We start from the raw sequence: 20,433 nt of genomic DNA on the forward strand, positions 1-20,433 counted from the left end.
TGGTCTACAAGAGCTAGTTCCAGGACAGACTCCAAAGCTAAAGAGAAACCATGTCTTGGAAAACATGTATTTCTTTGGCGCTGGTTTGAGAGTCAAAGCAGATTTCTTTCACTGTCTGTTTTTTATGTTTGACTGTTTTCAGGGTGATGTTGTATCTTTCACCAGTTCTGGATTTAGGGGCAAAGTGTTTTCCTTTGTATCGCATTTCAGTACCAGGTTGTGATTCTTATCCTGGCTCTATCTCCTTCCCATAAGATTTTATAAAATCACAAATTAGGTTTTTTTTTAGATTTATTTATTTATTATGTGTACAGTAGTCTCAGTTTTCTGTCTGTGTGTATGCCTTCAGGCCAGAAGGGGCACCAGGTCTCATTACAGATGGTTCTGAGCCACCATGTGGTTGCTGGGAATTGAACTCAGGACTTTTGGAAGAGCAGGCAGTGCTCTTAACTGCTGAGCCATCTCTCCAGACCCACGAATTAGGTTTTGTCCATCAGTTTCCTGGTGCAAATATAATAAAAGCTGGTATCATAATGCTTGAAAAGATTGTTGACACTATCATTTTTTTTACAGAATAAATACTGTTGGTTAATAGACTGTAAGGGTGATGGCTTCAGGTACGTAAACACTATCAGATTGATTACACACAAAGAGTTTTTAACATGTAAAAACTGCAAAACATATACCACACTAAGTTTATTTTTTCACTACAGTATGATTATTCTCATGTTTTTGAAGACTACACTCCTTAAGTTTACTGATTCTCGCCAGGATGGTTTGTTTCATGTATTTGGAGATTATTATGACAAAGGATTTGAAAAACAAATTCCATTCACAAGTTTCTCTCCAATCTGTTTTCTTTTCTGCATTTGAAGATGAATAAGACATGAAAAGACTTTTCCAACTCATTTCACGCATACTGTTTCGCACCTGTGTGTGTTCTTTGATGCCTTTGAAGAGCACTGTGTTGAACAAAGGCCTTACCACACTGATTACATTCATAGGGTTTCTCTCGAGTGTGGGATCTTTTATGCATTTGAAGATTACTGTGTTGAGAAAAGGCCTTACCACACTCTTTACATTCATAGGGCTTCTCTCCAGTATGGGATCTTTCATGCCTTTGAAGATGACAGTGTTGAGCAAAGGTCTTACCACACTGATTACATTCATAGGGTTTCTCTCCAGTATGGGATCTTTTATGCCTTTGAAGATTACTGTGTTGAGAAAAGGACTTACCACACTGATTACATTCATAGGGTTTCTCTCCAGTGTGTGTTCTCTTATGATTTTGAAGAGTACTGTTTTCAGCAAAGGCCTTACCACACTGATTACATTCATAGGGTTTCTCTCCAGTATGTGATCTTTTATGACTTTGAAGAGCACTGTGTTGAGCAAAGGCCTTACCACACTGATTACATTCATAGGGTTTCTCTCCAGTATGTGTTCTTTCATGTATTTGAAGAGCACTGTGTTGAGCAGAGGTCTTACCACACTGATTACATTCATAGGGTTTCTCTCCAGTGTGTGTTCTTTTATGCAATTGAAGATTGTTGTGACGTGCAAAGGCCTTACCACACTGATTACATTCATAGGGTTTCTCTCCACTATGAGTTCTTTCATGCATTTGAAGACCACTGTGTTGAGCAAAGGCCTTACCACACTGATAACATTCATAGGGTTTCTCTCCAGTGTGTGTTCTTTTATGCGATTGAAGATTGCTGTGATATGCAAAGGCCTTACCACACTGAGTACATGAATAAGGTTTCTCTCCAGTATGTATTCTTTTATGATTTTGAAGATGACTGTTTTCAGCAAAGGCCTTATTACACTGATTACATTCATAGGGTTTCTCTCCAGTATGGGATCTTTTATGCCTTTGAAGAGCACTGTGGTGAGCAAAGGCCTTACCACACTGATTACATTCATAGGGTTTCTCTCCAGTATTTGTTCTTTTATGCAATGGAAGGGTATGGGGCCCTCCAAAGGCCTTTCCACACTGATTACATGCATAGGGTTTCTCTCCAGTATGTCTTATTTTATGCAATTGAATATTACAGGGCTGTGCAAAGGCTTTACCACACTGATTACATTCACAGGGTTTCTCTTCAGTATGTGTCCTTTTGTGCATTTGAAGAGCATTGTGATGAACAAAGACTTTATTACACCGATTAGATTCATAGGGTTTCTTACTATCATGTGTTCTTTTATTCCTCTGAAGCTGACTGTCATATGCCAAGGCTTTAACACATTGAGGATGTACTGAACGTTTCTTTCCAGAATTACTTCTTTCAATCCTGCAAGCATAATTGGAACATATAAAAGCTTTACCACATTCAATACTGAATTGAACCCTACATATCTCTATGTATTAATTTTATAATTTATTCCAATTGTAAATAGAAATCAGATATTAAGGTTTTAAACCTGTTTAAACTCATGCTTTCTTCTTTAATTAAGTTGTTTTGCATTTTTGAAGATACCTGTCATAATAAATTCCTTTATTACATGGCTTACCTTTTCATCTTTACAGAAACATTTTTCTTTCTTTCTTTCTTTTTTGGTTTTTTTAGAGACAGGGTTTCTCTGTGGTTTTTGGAGTCTGTCCTGAAACTAGCTCTTGTAGACTAGGCTGGTCTCAAACTCACAGAGATCCGCCTGTCTCTGCCTCCCGAGTGCTGGGATTAAAGGCGTGCACCACCACCGCCTGGCTTACAGAAACATTTTTCTTTTTGACATATTTCTCATATTTGAAGAGAACTGGATAACCTCAGAACAACTTTATTACATTCTTAAATTGTCCTATACTGTGAATCATACTACATTTGCTAACTGAACTAGGACAATCAGAAGTATTTGCACAATTCTAGAACTTGTGTGGCTTCTCTGAACTCTGAGTTTGTTTATGTATTAACAGTGATGTGTGAAAACCAATTATTTATATAGTTGAATCAATTTCAGCAAGGATACTCAACATGGGGACTAATGCTTATCTTCTAATTGTTTTTAGAGAGAGGTATGCTTCATTTTCCCATATTCCTATGCTCATAGGCTTGCATCGAGAGTAATATGTGGTATACACAGTAAAGGAAGAATCACAAACAAAAAATTTCCACACTGAATTATCACGGTGTGACTTTCTATTTCTCGTAGATGTGTGGTAGAGGTATTAAAGTTTCTTCACAATAACTGCCACTTAACTCTAACTGCTTCTGTCACCAATCTTAATATAGTAATAAGAAGTATATGAGTATTACAAGATTTACTATGTGTTCTCGGTTTAGTAAAAAGTCTTGCAGATATACTTATCATCACTTCAATGTATACACATTTTGTATTATGAGTAGCAAGAAATAAATGGATTGCCAGATCTACAGAATAGCTCTCATGGTGCAATGATTCAAATGGTGATTTCTGTTTAGCCATTTCTCACGTGTCTTTTTAATTAAAAGGATGCCTTGAAAATGCAATTCACCTACATGAAATTTTATATTTTTCAGAAGTTAATAATCATAAATGCACTTAAAACTGTGCTTATTCACACTGTTGCCTTTATTTAAATCTTCTAGGACACATTATCATTTCATCAGAGGCTCATTGTTTTAGGCATGCACAAGAAAATTACCTTTCATGTCTTCTAGAACGTTGACAATGTTCTTTACTATTATGTTCTTCCCAAATATATCCTAAAATGCAGTACCAGAAAATGTATGTTATAATATTGAATATTGTGCAACATTTAAGTAGCTATTTTAAGTAAACTTTAGAACCATGCCTGCTTTATTTATCTCATTCTTCTTCTGCTTTCTAAATCAAATTATTGAAGAATATCATTAACCAAGGTAACGTTGTCCCTTTATTTTGAAACATGAAGGAAATTTATTTTTACCTATAGTAGTGAGGTTCCTGTAGGTCTCCAGCATCACATCTTTGTAGAGATTCTTCTGGGAAGGATCCAGCAAATTCCACTCTTCCTCAGTGAAGTTGATATGCACATCATCATAGGTCACTGCCTTCTAAAATATGCCATATATGATAGTGACATGATAGTGACAACATTGTAAATGTATACTTCTTTGATAGGATAGTCATGTAATTCTGCTGTTCCCTAATCATATTCCAAGACATACACAGTAATTTTAGAAGGAAATTGAATAGGAGAGTCTTCTCTGTCATTTCTGTACTCTTTAAATGAGATATCACCTTACAGGAACAATATATATTAGCAGAGAGAAACAAGGAAACAGATCAACAGTTCATAGTACAAATGAGAAATTTTTATGAAGATTAACTAACTACAAATAGAAAAATAAGTTGGACAAACTGGGTGTATTGACTCATGCCTTTAAGATCAGACCTTCAAAAGCAGAGGCAGGTATGTTTTTCTATGAGTTAAATGCCAGACATGTCTATGCAATCAGGTCCAGGACAGGTGGAAGTACATAGTAAGACCCTATCATCCAGGAAGTGGTGATGCATGCCTTTAATCCCAGTAATCAGGAGTCAGAGGCAGGTGGGTCTCTGTGAGTTTGAGGCCAGCCTGTTCTAGGAGAGCTAGTTCCAGGACAGGCTCCACAGCTACAGAGAAACCCTGTCTCAAAAATCAAATAAACAATAAACAAACAACAAACAAAAAAAGGCAGTCTCCATTGCAAAAATCAGCGAATCAAGCAAGAAGAACAGAAGAACTCAGAGGTTTTTACTGAAGTTCCTACAAAAACATATGTGTTCACTTCACTTTTCTATTTATCTTCCAAACATCCAAAGTGCCCTAATTTAAACTGTAATACCAATAACATTTTACAAACGGAGTTTTATGTTTAAAACAGTTACAAATGAACAGATGAAACATTAGCAATATATATCTTGGGCATAAATAATAAACCCAGGCTGGGAGAGGGATGACTAAGTAGTACCTAGCTTTTGGTGATCTTGAATAGATGTGGCAGAATTGCCAGTACTTATTTGGGAATCATAACTATCCATTATTCCAAGTTCACAAATTCTTAGATCCTTTGATCATGTTGATGACCAGGTACTCATGTGGTGCATAGTCATGCCCATACATAAAATAGTTATATTAATTTTAAAAATGTAAAGTAAGCATAATAAGCAGGAAGAAGTTCATGCACCTATAATTCAATGACTCCGAATGCTTAGGCAGTACGAATGTCATGCCTACTGAATGACTTCCAGCCTGCAAAATGGGGAAAAAAGCTACTTCTATCATAGGCAACACAGACCAGAATACCAAAGAGTAAATAGAAACCAAAGAACCAAACATGCATCCAACAAAGACAAACAGAGATACTGGCACCTAGACCTGCAGTCACCTCAAACCCAGACACCTGGGCAACAGCATAACATAATTAACAACAGACAGAACAATATGTCACTACCATATTCAAACTCTCCTCCTACAGCACACCCTGAATATTCAAACACAGTCCATGTACAAATAAGTTAGATCAACTATGAAGATGTTATGTGTCCTTAAGAAGGAAGTGAATGAATTCGTTAAAATAAGCAAGGGAAAGATAAATGAAATCTTGGAGAATAATAATAAACTCCTTAATGAAAGTCAAACAAGCAAACAGTTGACAGAAATGAATAAATCAGTTCAAGAACTGAAAATTGGAATAGAAGCAAGTAAAAGAATGCAAGCTGAAGGAATTCGGGAGATTAAAAAAAAAATAGATAAATGCAAAGGAAAAACTGGCAAATTAAGGTGAAATCTATCTTATCTTTGTGTTTTGAAGATGGGAGCGGCAGGGCTGCTTCTCACTGCCACCCGGCTAGCTTTACCTGAAATAATTACATGGAAACTGTATTCTTTTAATCACTGCCTGGCCCATTACTTCCAGCATCTTATTGTCTAGCTCTTATATATTGATCTAACCCATTTCTAATATTCTGTGTAGTACCACGAGCTGGCTTACCAATAAAGATCTTAACCTGAGTCTGTCTGGAGTGAGAGAATCATGGTGACTCCTGACTCGGCTTCTTTCTCCCAGCATTCTGTTCTGTTTACTCCGCCTATCTAAATTCTACCCTATCAGAGGCCAAGCAGTTTCTTTATTAATTAACCAATGAAAGCAACAGATTAATACAAGACCCCCTCCATCATTTGTGAGTCTAAACTTTTATATATAATTTACACACACCATAACTAAGGAAAACTTTAATGATATAATCGTTTTCAACTCAATCAAAAAACCCAGGGCATAGCATTAGCCTGTAAGTTCTGTGGCAGCGAAAGCAGAGCCTCTTTTCCAAAGTAACAAGCCCTTAGGCTCAAATTTTGAAGTCAAGATACCTTTAACATATATGTGGGGTTACCATAGCAGCCCCTAAATCAAATGTCTCTCTCTCTGCAGTCCAAAAACTCAAAGAAAGCACAATGTGTAACCCAGACTCTGTGTGTATTTTCTATCTTTTCAAGGCCCATTAATTGTTTTACTTACTTTTTCTTTAAGTACCTCAGTGTAAATTCCTTAAAAAACTATTTTTAATCTATGACTCTGTCTATATTTATCCTCTCTGTCTTAAGCCCATGGACATTTATCAAATAAACTATCACCCACTCAGAAGCCTTTTTATCTGAACGTTTTTACTGTGTATTTGTAATCCTTTTCTGATGAGGAGTGTTTTTGTAATTGAAAGCTGCAATTGACTTCCATTTTTGTGCTTTTATTCTTTTTAAATATTTATTTATTATGTATACAATATTCTGTGTGTATGCCTGCTGGCCAGAAGAGGGCACCAGACCTCAAAAAAAAGATGGTTGTGTGCCACTATGTGGTTGCTGGGAATTGAACTCAGGACCTTTGGAAGAGCAGGCAATGCTCTTAGCCTCTGAGCCATCTCTCCAGCCCCCATTTTTGTGTTTTTAGAATCCCTTGTTTTAAACTTTCTTAGGGTTTATGTGGACTTAGTTGCCAAACATTTGGTGTCATAAAGTAAATGGGGACTACACTTTCATCTTTTGGCTGCCTACACCAAAATAATCACACACAAACTATATAATTACAACAGTGTTTGTCCAATGGCTCAGGCATATTCCTAGTTAGATTTTACATGTTCAATTCATCCATTTCTATTCGTCTATGTATCACCATGAGGTTGTGGCTTACATGTAATGATTTGGGATATTTCTTTCACCTTCACTGAATACATGGCATCTCTTTGATCTTCCCAAATACTGCACCTACCACTCTGGTCTGTCTTCATAAAAAAGAAAAAAAAACAAGTAACAAATGATGGAAAGTAATGAAATTGCTCTCCAACTACAATCAGGTTCTTTTTCATAATTGTGACTCCAGCAGCCCTCTTTTTCTGTGCAGTGCACACTCAAAACTGTTGCTTCTATTCTTGATTGAGGTAGAAACCACTCTCCACATGCAAATCCTTTTCCTTTACCTGCAATGGATATTCAGTTTCATAACTCAAATTTATAACTTTGAAACTGGTGGTAGAATCATTTAAGATTTTAAAGTTGTTTCCGCGCAGTGGTGGCACGCGCCTTTAATCCCAGTACGAGGAAGGCAGAGGCAGGCGGATATCTGTGAGTTCGAGGCCAGCCTGGTCTACAAGAGCTAGTTCCAGGAACCAAAAGCTACTGAGAAACCCTGTTTCAAAAATCCAAAAAAAAAGGTGTAATGTAGGACAAGGTCATTGCTCAGGAGAGGAGAAGACAGGGACCAAATACTTTTATGTCAAGATAAAATAGATAGTGTTAAAAAATTTTCTGAAATACTAGAAGTACAGCAGTTCTAGAATTAATATGACTTCCTAGGGAGAAATCACTCTACATGTTTGCGAGATTAATAAAGAAAAAAATCATTTAATAATATTTACATACATCTATGACTAATGCTCAAAGAGGACCCAGGCTAGAATAATTTTTTGCATTTCACATTTTTTATACTTATGTCTTTTAGGTTCAGGCTCCACACTCTGAACAATTTAAATAGGGGTGGAAGGCTAAAAGTCTACCCACCTGGACAGATGGAAGACTTACACAGCAAAGTCTTCCCAGCATTATTTCTTACATAAACCAGTGACCTTAAACAGTAAGACCATCTTCAGTGACAGAATCATGAGATGTCAGACATTTCTTCCATTTTTACAACCTTTTCATTAGCCTCTTAAATGAGTTGATGGCTCTGATTTTGGTACATTTCTATCCAGAGTTACAAGATGGAGATTCCAGGGGATGTGAAGGATGGGAAAAGTATAAGGCAGAAAACATAAAAACAGATTAGGGAAGTCTTGCACAAGCTATGTCTCATGTCGAGTAAATTTCCTAAGTAGAATAGATTTGGGCTGGAGAGATGGCTCAGCGGTTAACAGTATTGACTGCTCTTTGAGAGGACCTGAGTTCAATTCCCAGTACCCACATGACAGCTCCTAAATATCTGTAAATCCAGTTTCATGAGATCTGATACCTACACACCAACACATATAAAATAAAATAGAATAACTCATAAAATATCCAGTATTTATACTGGCTGAGAAATAAACTTGGGGCTCTTTCATATTGACTTTCAGTCCTCTCAGTCTGTTTTATGTTTCTGTCTTCATTTCTCTTAATCTAACATTTCCTCAAGCTCAGCATCCCTTCCCAGGGAACCCCCAGCTGAATTCTGTTGGACAGACCATATGGGGTATCCAACTATGCGTGAACAAAATTTACTGCAGTTTCTGTATGATGTTGCTTCGATAAAAGGAATTACTTTGCATATTCTGTCCATAAATTAAGAACTTAGCTGGATAGAGCCTTACACTTTAGGGCTCCTTATTAAGATTTAAATGTAAAGCAAGGGCCTTCTCTTTAGTTGTGTAAAATCCTTGAAAATCCCTCTTGTTTTCACTACTGGACAGCCATCTGAAACAACCTAGTGTGTTTTTCCTCAAAAAAACATAGATTTTTTTCATTCTTTTTATGTTTCTTTTGCACTGTAGATTTGAAGAAGTCAGCAGCAATAACCATCCAGCAGAAATAATATTTTGTCTAAGGTATCAGTCCAATAATTTTTAATTCTGCCTTAGTCACTTTCTTAGGACATGGAAAAATTAAGAAAGATTGGGGGCCAAAGTGTCACACAGCTGATCTCCAGCAAACTTTTTATGAAGTCTTCTAAGCTCCTGCACTTACTTACCAGGCCAAAATAAATCAGTAGGGCCACAAGGAATAAAGCCAGGCTTGGGCTGGAGGGACCAGAACAAGATGAGGTTATGAGAGCAATCAGAGTCATTATATCTTTATAAGAAACAGAAAATAATGGCAATTTCCAGGATCAATACAGTGTAGTTGCCAGGATATCTTGAAGACGGCAAACTATACAGGGAATACAGGATTGTGGTCTCAGACCAACTGTACTGTTGAACTTCCATACTTCCTTGACCACTAAGGGATTACCCAGAGAAACACAGATTAGCCTGAATGACTCACTGCTCGAGGGAGTGCATCACCATGTCAGCAACTTAAGAAAACATACTGTGCTCCAGGAGCCATGGATTTTAATGTGAAATAACTAAGACACATGTCTCTCAGGGTAGATGGGCCAATCCAACTCCTTTGTTCCCTGCAGAGCCTTTTGTCCACTAAAATCCTATAACCTTGACCTCCACTGCCTGCCACTACTCACAACACTCCTGTCTTTAAGGCCCTACAATGACAGTCAGTTAAGCTGTGTAGAGTTTTCTATGACTTTTGCCATCTAAAGTCCTGTTAGGTTGAAAATTCTTCCACAGTCAATATTCCCAAGTCCATTGCAGCAACAAAACCACTTTTATGGTACCATTTTTATTCCAACTTGCTCCTTTGTTCCTGTGATTAAATTGTCTAACCTAAAGCAACTCTGGTAATGGACAGGTTTATTTGTTTGTTACGCCTAAGTCAGAATCCACCACTGTGGGAGCTTAGATAGAAATTCAAGTTAATCACTGGAGGCAAAAGCTTTGGAACCATTCTTTCCTGGTTTTCTCTTGTGCTTTGTCACTGTTTTGTGCTCAGCTAGCCCCCTTAATCAGCCCAGGCCCACTTGCTTAGAGACATTGCCAACTCAGTGGAAGAGTCTTCTTCCAACATCAATCATCAATCAACATAATCACTTTCAGACAGAAACCAGACATTCTGATCTAAGCACACACTCAATTGACAATTCCTCAGATGACCCTAAGAAGTCATTAAACAATATCATGTGAGTTTGGGGGGGATGTTAATCAGACAATTCTACTCAATTGGAACACAGGGTATCTCAAGAACTTTACTAAGAGCACACTGGCCTGGGGACTGATAACCATAGCTCCATATGGTGAAAGGGTTGGGTTCTTAGGGCCTAAGGAACCCCTCCACAAAGGCCTTGGCACCAGACCATTACCAGCTCTCCAAAGCATATTCCTGGTTTTAGAGAAGGAGCTGTGTTTTATAATCAATACATGAGGTCCTTAGGGAAACTCACAAGGTTAGCCCCCAGGCTGTTACTAGATCTCCTAGGAATGTCCCTGTTCCCTGCCTGAGGGAATAAATAAAACCCATCTGGAAGAACAGTGCTTTCCTAAAGAAGAAAACTGGAACTTTGAGCAACATCAGGCCTTAAGGTTGTTTAGGAACATGTAATGCCTCCTTGAAAAGCTTGCTAGAGGGGTTTTTATATGGGGATGTGCCTGATGTCTGGTTTTAAATCAGTGGTGGCTTCTCTGTAGTAATTTGGAGCTAAATATCTGGACAATCCAGTTGAACAAAGTGTGCCCTAGCATCCTAATCTCTAACAGGCTGATTAAAACACATTTATCTTTTGGGTGATTTAGAGGCAATCCTCCCTCAGGTAATTCTACTTTGTGAGACTGAACTATTTCCAAGGCATTGGAAAATCCTTTATATCAGCAATTCAACTCTTCTACGTGGCAGCTTAGAAGTGCAGTGCTACCCAACAGGAGAGCTGCCTTGATACCGTCCACATAGTTAAACACAAATGGAGATTTATGAAAGGTTAAATGCAAAGTGCTCAATCTTGAGAAGATACTGGAGAAACTAGGCCTCTCTGAGTATGGTTTATTGAAGTTTAGAAGAAAGATGTTTGTACACACAGAACCCGGCTCCCAATTCTCTAAGCAGATTAAGCACACGGCACTAGGTCTAGGAATTAATAGGACCACATGGGACTTCATGAGGCAGAGAATATGGCGGCAGGTTCCCACACAGATCCCACAAGGATGCACCATGCTGTCTCCTGCAACTCACCCTCTGCTCCTCCCCATCTTTAGAGAGCATCCCTCGCTCACCATGTTGTGGTTCCCCAAATCACCAAAACTCTCAGTTCATCATCTCCCTGCAGCAGCAACTTCACCACAGCACAGGAAACAACTGGCACAAGCTTCTCCACAAAGCCGAGTTTGAAGGTGGATGCCCGGAAGAGCCCTGCACTGTTTCTGACTGGCAGGTCACCTGGAGGGCCTGATTGGCTGGTGTGGTCTGAGTAGCAAGAACACTGTCCACAGGGCTACAGTGTGCTTAAAGACACAGAGCAGTAGTTCCTGGCCATTCCATCCACCTGAGTCAAAAATTTTTCTTGATTGGCCAAGCTTTGCATTTCAATAGCACTTGCCCCTTGCTCCAAAAGGAGATACTGTCACAATATTGCACTCCATAGGAACTTTCCCCTTTTCCTCCAGGACACAATGTGGCTAGCTAGCTTGTACTGTGCACTGTGCTGTGCTAGGTGGAAGCAGTGATTTCTTGTCCTACAGGGGGAAGGGTGCACAGAACATTAACAGCTAAAGATAAATTTAAGGTCACAAAAGATGATTATTCTGTGGCCTCATGCTGAGGTCACATGAACTGAAGTTACTTTTAACATGGTTTTCACAGGGATTTCACACAACAGAAAAGAGAAAAGGAGGAACCATATCTTAAACAAGATGATTTGTCTTAACCCAACTGGTGGCTGGATGATGGCTCCAGTACTTTATGCGTTCTATTCCTGAAATTCAAAGCAAATTCCAGGCAAATGAATAATAATAAAAAAGTGTAGTGTTCATGAAAATTTGAATACATAGATAATAATGGAGCTAAGAAGAATGTCTTCATGAGCACTATTGTTAGCCAGCACATCTCTTTCCTTGGTCAGGTAAATAAAATATACAACTGCAGTATTCAAGATTCTCTACATGAGCAGAACAGGTAGAATGAATCTCACCATGATTGTAAGAAGTGGGCTTATTAGAATGTCTCACAAGCTGTGGTCCAGGTAACTTAAAAATAGTTGCCTACCAATGGTAATTGGAAAAATCCAGGACATCATTTCTCAATGTTTTGTCTAAGATGAAGTGAAGAATTCAGTAATTGTTCAGTCCACAAGACTGGCTATTGTGTGTGTTTTGTTTTCTTCTATGATTTTGAGTAGTAAGCTTTCAAGGTCTGTGAAGAATCATCTTGGGATGTTGATGGAGATTGCATTAAATATATTAATTGCTTTTGGTAGGGTTGCCATTTTTATTATGTTGATTCTACCTATCCAAGAGCATCTTTCCATTTTCTTGTATTTTCTTTCTTTAAAGACTTAAAGTTTTAAAATAACAGGTCTTTCACTTCTTTGGTTATTGTTACCTGAAGATATTTTAAATTATTTGTTGCTATTATAAATGGTGATGCTCCTCTGATTTCTTTCTTAGCTTCTTTTTTATTTCTATATAGGAGGGCTACTGTTTTTTTTTTTTTTTGAGCTGATCTTGTTTCCTGACAAATTACTGAAGGTATTTATGGGCTGTAGGAGTTCCCTGATAGAGTTTGTGGGCTCACTTATTTATACTAATATATCATCTGTGAGTAGCAAAAGCTTAACTTCTTCCTTTCCAGTTTGGATCCCCATGATCTTCTTTTGTTTTCTTTTTTCTCTAGCTAGAATTTCAAGAACTATGTTTACTAGGTATGGTGATAGAGGACAGCCTTGAATTGCTCCTAATTTTAGTGGGATCATTTTGTGTTTCTCTCCATTTAATTTACTCTATGTTTTCTGTATATTTCTTTTATTATGTTAAGATATCTTCCTTGTATCCCTGATGTCTCCAAGACCTTTATCGTGAAGGTGTGTTGGATTTTGCCAAATGCTTTTTCAGCATCTAATGAGAGGATTATGTTTTTTCTTTCAATTTATTTATATGGTGGATTACATTGACAGACCATATGCTTCATATGTTAAACCATTCTACATCCATGGGATGAAGCTAGGTTCATCATGGTGCATAATTTTTTTGGTGTGTTCTTCGACTCAGTTTGTCAGTATTTTATTTAGTATTTTTGCATTAATGATCATGAGGGTGATTGGCATATAATTCTCCTTTCTGATTCTTTGTGTGGAATTAGTATCAGGGTAACTTTAACATTATAAAATGGAAATGTTTGTGTGGAAATGTTCCTTCTGTTTCTATTTTATGTAACCATTTGAGAAGTATAGTTGTTACCTCTTCTTTGAAGTTCTGGTAGAATTCTTCAGTGAAACCATCCAGTCTTCGGCTTTTTTTTTTAGGTGAAGGGAGGCTTTTGATGTCTGTTTCTATTTACTTGAAGGTTATAGGTGTATTTGAATTGTTCACCAGGTCTTGATTTAATTTTGATATGTGGTACCTATTCAGAAAATTGTCAATTTACCTTATATTTTTCAATTTTGTGGAATACAGGATTTGAGGTATGATGAAATGATTCTCTTTATTTTCTCAGTGTCTGTTGCTATATCCACCTTTTCATTTATGATTTTAATTTGGATGTTCTCTCTCTGCCTTTTGGTGAAGTTGGATAATGTCCCTAAATGTCTCTGCTTTTACATTGTGATTATTGTTAGAAGTGGATATGGTAACTGAGCATGCTTCAGGAAAGGGAGAACATTGAATGAGCATGTTCAGACTCCCTACATAAAATCCCCATGCTTCATTTCTTGGGGAAAACACTGTTTTGAAAACAATTCCCATGCTCTTTGTGCCTCCTGCAGGCAAGAATTTTTTTCTCATTTCTTCTGTCTTGGCTGTTGAAATGGCTATTTTTGGTAGTCAAAACTGACTACCCCGGGATCATCTTATACACAAAGAATTGATTATACCTGAGAGATTTTACTTTAAACAACCCTCCATTAATCTGTATAATTTGAGATGATAAGATCCACCTTAAGCTTCTTGGTGTCTGTGTACCCTTAACCAGTGAGCCATCTCTCCAGCCCATGTCTGTTCACAGTTTTAACACCATCAGTCATGAGCAGAGGTAGTAGTATTTCCTGGTTTGAGATCAGTCTGGCCTACAGAATGAGTTCTACAAATACACACAGAAATCCTGTCTTGAAATCATACCAAAAAAAAAAAAAAACAAAAAAAAACCAAAAAAACAAAAACTGAATCAAAGAAAGACTATGACCTAACTTTAATCAGCATCTCCCATTCTGGTAGCAGCAGTCACATATAAAATATTTTGAAGAAGAAGAAGAAAAGTCTTTTTTTTTGCCTCTGTGCTCTAGCTCTTGTTACCAAACTCATTCCTTTACTAACATTAGCACCTACTTCATTGTAATTTTGTTAAATACTTAAAACCAGCTGAGTCACAGAGCCTTGTGGGCAGAACAATGATTGGATTCTTCACCTGATCTTAGACAAAAGGCTGAGAAGCAAGCTATTGAATTCTTCAATTGCCATTGGTAAGCAGCTGTTCTTAAGTTACCTGGACAACAGCTTGTCGGGCATTATAATACGCTCACTTTTTACATAATGCTGAGATTTATTCTACCTGTACTGTTGATGTAGAGAATCTTAAATACTGCAGTTGTATATTTTATCCACCTGACCATTGAAAGAGATATGCTGGCTAACAATAGTGCTCATGAAGACATTCTTTCTAGCTCCATTATTCTCTACGTATTCAAATTTCCATGAACACAACTCTTTTTTTTTTGTTTTTGTTTTTGTTTTTCGAGACAGGGTTTCTCTGCGGTTTTGGAGCCTGTCCTGGAAATAGCTCTTGTAGACCAGGCTGGTCTTGAACTCACAGAGATCCGCCTGCCTCTGCCTCCCGAGTGCTGGGATTAAAGGTGTGCACTACCACAGTCCAGCTAACACTACTCTTTTTATTATTATTTATTTGGTGGAATTGGCTTTGAATTTCAGAAATAGAATCCATAAACAATGGAGTCATCATCCAGCTTTCCAATGGGGAAAGACTAATCATCTTGATTGAGATCTGGTTCCTGCTTTTCTCTTTTCTGTTGTATAAAATCCCTGTGAAAACTATGTAAAAATTATCTTCAGTTCATCTGACCTCAGAATGAAGCCACAGAACAAATATTTCATTTTGTAATTTAAAACTCTCTTTAGTTCCTAGTATTCCAGGCATCCTTACCTCTGTGGCACAGGAAATTACTCCACCCACCTAGCACAGTGCACTGTACAAATCACCTTAGTGTGATGGAAAAAAAGAGAAAGTTCCTAGGAGTGCAAGAAGATGATATTGATTGCTTTAGTAGCCAGGGGCAAGTGCTATTAAAATGCATATATTTTCAGAACTGGAGAAGTTCTCTGTTGGGGTGAATGGATTGGACAGGAAACAGGAACCAGTATTCTGTCTCTTTAAGCACACTATAGCCCTATGGGAAGTGCTCTTGCCCCTCAGGACTCACTAACCAATCATGCACTCCAGGTGACCTGCCAGTCAGAAGCAGTGCAGGTCTCTTCCGAGCAGCCCCCTTCAGTCTTGGCTTTGAAGAGGAGCTGTCACCAGTGGATTCCTGTTCTCAGGTGCAGTTGCTGTTACAGAGAGATGACGAGCTGAGAACTTTGGCAAAATGGAGAAGCACAACATGATGAGTGAGGGAATGCTGTCTCCTGATGGGGAGGAGCAGAGGGCGAGGTGCAGAAGACACTATGGTATTACCTCCATGAGTCTGGGTGGGAACCTGCTGCCATATTCCCCGTATTGTGAAGACCCTCATGGTCCCTGCTAACTCATGGGCCTAAGGGCAGGCCTCTGAATAGCTTTGCTCTGTGTCTTCATCTCCTTAGAGTATTGGGAGCAGGAAGTTCCCAAACTCCTTCCTAGTCAACTTCTAAATAACATAAGATAGAGCAGAAACAGTTGTTATTCAGTGCTCAAGAGTTTGGTAACCTGCTGTTTTAATTGTTTTGTTTGCTTATCTGAGTAATTGTGTGGCTCTAAATTCCTGAAACTAAAGGGAGGCATCATTCCTGGCTCTATTTGTTTCTATGTTATTGGATGATGGCGCTGAATGCAGGTATTTTTTTATGTCAAGTATATGCTACTGTGCCGAGCTTTATGCTTATCTTGAATTTTAAAATTTGACAGAGAATATCACTCAGATTGCTAGGATGCCATTCCATCGATTGATAGCATTAATACTGCCTGAGTATTTTGAGTCATAAAATACACTTGTATGAATATCTTCTTGCTTTGATGTTTTTAAATCAATATGACTGTTTTATTTTTATTTATTTATTTATTTATTTATTTATTTATTTATTTATTTATTTTGGTTTTTTGAGACAGTGTTTCTCTGTGGTTTTGGAGCCTGTCCTGGAACTAGCTCTTGTAGACCAGGCTGGTCTTGAACTTACAGAGATCCGCCTGCCTCTGCCTCCCAAGTGCTGGGATTAAAGGCGTGTGCCGCCACCGCCTGGCAATATGACTGTTTTATATGACTGCATGGGTATGTACCATATGGATACCTGGTCATGAGAGTGATCAAAGGATATCAGAAATCCTGAACCTGGAAAAATTGATAGTTGTAATCCCCATGTAAGGACAGGCAAATTGGTCCATCTCCATTCAAGATCAGCAAGAGTGCTGAATTAATCTCCCCTCTCTCCAGGTCTGTGTTGATTATTTATGAGCAACATTTATATTTCTACTGTTTTCATCTGTCCACTTGTAACTGTTTTATACAGGAAGTTCTTTTTCTTCAAAATGTTATTGGTATTGCAGTTTATATTAAGGTACTTCAGGGTCTGGAAGATGACTACAGAACTGGAGTGAAAACAACTCTTTGTAGAAACTTCAATTAAACCATGGTAGTTTTTCTGTCCCATTGTTTGTTTTATTGAGGTTTTCAAGGGCGACAAAGTCTTAATATATACTACCACCTCTCCTGGACCTGATTTTATTGACTTGACTGGCATTCATCTCAGAGACAAATATACCCACCTCTGTTTTCTGAGTGTTGTGGTTAAAGGCACAATACACCAATACACCCATTTGTCTATCTTTTTTCCTTTCTGTAATGAGTAATTTTTCATACAGATTTCTCATGGATACATTTTACTGTTGATTTTTTTTCTTGTCTCACCCTGTTAATAGATATTGTTCTTATAAGGTGAAATTCCATTCAAAGTGTATAGAAATGACAGAATTGACTCTCCTTTTCAATTTATTTCTAAAGTAACTGACTATATCACGGAACAAGAGTGGGAAACACCAGAATCATACAACTATACTTTCAAACAAGTATGCATTTCCAATGATGTCACTGTCATGCTTATGTTGTACACATGTGTGGTATATTTTTGAAGGCAGTGACCTATGATGATCTACATATCAACTTCACTCAGGAAGAGTGGGTTTTGATGAATCCTTCCCAGAAAAATCTCTACAAAGATGTGATGCTGGAGACCTTCAAGAACCTCACTACTATACGTATAAATGAATTTCCTTCATGTTTCAAAATATGGAGACAACTTTTCCTTGGCTTATAATGTTGTTATGTAATTTGATTTAGAAAAAAGAAAATGAGATAAATAACACAATCATAGTTCTTAAGTGCACTTAAGATAATGAGCTAAGACAGGCAGCGGCAGATGCAGGCGGCGGGGACTGGCGCATAACACTGAGAGCAGAATGTCCCACTACAGTTAAATCAAAGAGGTAGGCCTTTTGAAGGCAAGGTCCCTGGCAAATGGGGAGCCTGGTCCTATTCCTGAAGACACTTCTGAAGGGTGAGAGGGATCTTGGCCCTCGAGAGGAGCCAGGAACAGAATGAGGGCATTTTGTAAAAGGAGCCCCTGCCCAGCAGGGAAACTTGATCCGGTTTTAAAAGACCCATTAGATAGCTTCGATAGGAGGAGATGGGCAGGCACCAAGGCAAGAATTCACCCAATAATCTGAAAAACAACATGAAAACACCAGAATCCAATGATCTTACGACAGAAGGACTTGAACACCTTAACACAGAAGAAGTGGAAAAAATTGACTTTATCAAAGCAATAGAGTCCCTTAAACAACATGTAAAAACCGCCCTTATAGAAATGGATGGGAAGTATAACAAAAAGTTTGAAGAAATGAGTAAACACGTACATGATACCCTGGGAAACCAAGAAAAAATGATCAAACAGGTAATGGAAACAGTTCAAGAATTGAAAACTGAAATCGAAGCAAGGAAGAAAATACAAACTGAGTACCAGCTGGATATGGAAAATCTAGATCAATGAGCAGAGCCTACAGAAACAAGCATAATCAATAGAATACAAGAGATAGAAGAAAGAATCTCAGATTCTGAAGACACCATAGAGAAAATAAACGCACTGATCAAAGAAAACAGCAAAGCCAACAAGTTCTCATCACAAAACAATCAGGAAATATGGGACACAATAAAAAGACCAAACCTAAGAATAATAGGAATAGAAGAAGGAGAAGAGTCACAGCTCAAACACCCAGAAAATATTTTTTATCAAAATTATGGAAGAAAACTTTCCCAACATAAAGAAAGATATTCCTTTGAATATTCAAGAAGCATACAGAACACCAAACAGACTGGATCAAGGAAAAACATCCCCTCCCCATATAATAATCAAAACACAAAATACACAGGTTAAGGAAAGAATATTAAGAGCTGCAAAGGAAAATGGCCAAGTAACTTATAAAGGTAAACCGATCAGACTTATACCTTACTTCTATATGGAAACCATGAAAGCCAGAAGGTCCTGGATAGAGGTACTGCAGAAACTAAGAGACCATGGATGCAAACCCAAACTACCATACCCAGCCAAGCTATCGTTCACTATCAATGGAGAAAACAAGACATTCCAGAATAAGAACAAATTTAAACAATACATAGCCACAAATCCAGCCCTACAGAAAGTAATAGAAGGAAAATCACAACCCAAGGAATCCAACATTGCCAACACTGCCTACAATAACCCAGGCATCTAGCGACCCTTCACCAGCACAACTCAAATAAGGGAGACACACAAACTCTACTACCAAAAACAATAAGAATAACTGGAGTAAACAACCACTGGTCATTAATATCACTTAATATTAATGGTCTCAATTCACCTATAAAAGGCACAGGCTAAGAGATTGGATATAAAAACAGGATCCAAAATTCTGCTGTTTGCAAGAAACACATCTCAACCACAAAGACAGGCATCTACTCAGAGTAAAGGGTTGGGAAAAGGTGTTTCAAGCAAATGGTCCTAAGAAAAAAGCAGGTGTGGCCATACTAATTTCTAACAAAATTAACTTCAAACTAAAATCAATCAGAAGAGATCGAGATTGACACTTTATACTCATAACAGGAACAATTCATCAGGATGACATCTCAATCCTGAATATCTATGTCCCTAATATAAAAGCACCCACTTATGTAAAAGAACTATTACTAGAACTCAAGGCAGACATCAAACCACACACACTAGTAGTAGGAGACTTCAACACACCTCACTCTCCAATGGACAGGTCAATCAGACAGAAACCTAATAGAAAATTAAGAGAACTATTGGAAGTAATGAAAAAATGGACTTAACAGACATCTATAGAACACTCCACCCAAATATGAAACAATATACCTTCTTCTCTGAGGCTCATGGATCCTTCTCGAAAAATGAACACATACTCTGAAACAAAGAAAACCACAGATACAAAAATATCAGTGTCCACCTGTGTCTTATCAGATCACCACGGATTAAAGTTAGAAGGCAACAACAATGCTACCGCCAGAAAGTCGACAAACTCATGGAAACTGAATAGTTAACTACTGAACCACATGTGGGCCAAGGAAGAAATTAAGAAAGAAATTAAAGTCTTCCTTGAATTTAATGAAAATAAAGAGACAACATACCCAAACCTATGGGACACGATGAAAGCAGTGCTAAGAGGAAAGTTCATAGCACTTTTAGTGCCCACTTAAAGAAAATGGAGAAAGCATACATTGGGGACTTAACAGCATACCTGAAAGCTTTAGAAAAAAACGAAACAGACATGCCCAGGAGGACTAGAAGACTGGAAATAATCAAACTGAGGGAGGGAATCAACAAAATAGAAACACAGAAAACAGTCCAAAGAATCAATGAAACAAAAAGTTAGTTCTCGGAGAAAATCAACAAGATCGACAAATCCCTATCCAAACTAATTAAACGACAGAGAGAGAACACGCAAATAAATAAGAT

The 20,433-nt window shown here is 37.8% G+C and overlaps 1 protein-coding gene across 1 annotated transcript; it reads right to left on the reverse strand.

Annotated features, from left to right (window-relative positions):
* Positions 1–910: 910 nt before the first annotated feature.
* On the reverse strand, positions 911–15,968 carry LOC130866853 (zinc finger protein 431-like). Its single transcript, XM_057758467.1, has 7 exons — positions 15,911–15,968; positions 11,287–11,476; positions 9,159–9,207; positions 3,887–4,013; positions 3,623–3,683; positions 2,113–2,294; positions 911–2,028 (listed from the first exon to the last, which is right to left on the reverse strand). The coding sequence occupies exons 1-7, from the start codon at positions 15,966–15,968 to the stop codon at positions 911–913; spliced, it is 1,785 nt and encodes a 594-aa protein (XP_057614450.1).
* Positions 15,969–20,433: the final 4,465 nt, after the last annotated feature.

Source organism: Chionomys nivalis, chromosome 26, assembly GCF_950005125.1.
Source record: "Chionomys nivalis chromosome 26, mChiNiv1.1, whole genome shotgun sequence".
NCBI lineage: Eukaryota > Metazoa > Chordata > Mammalia > Rodentia > Cricetidae > Chionomys > Chionomys nivalis.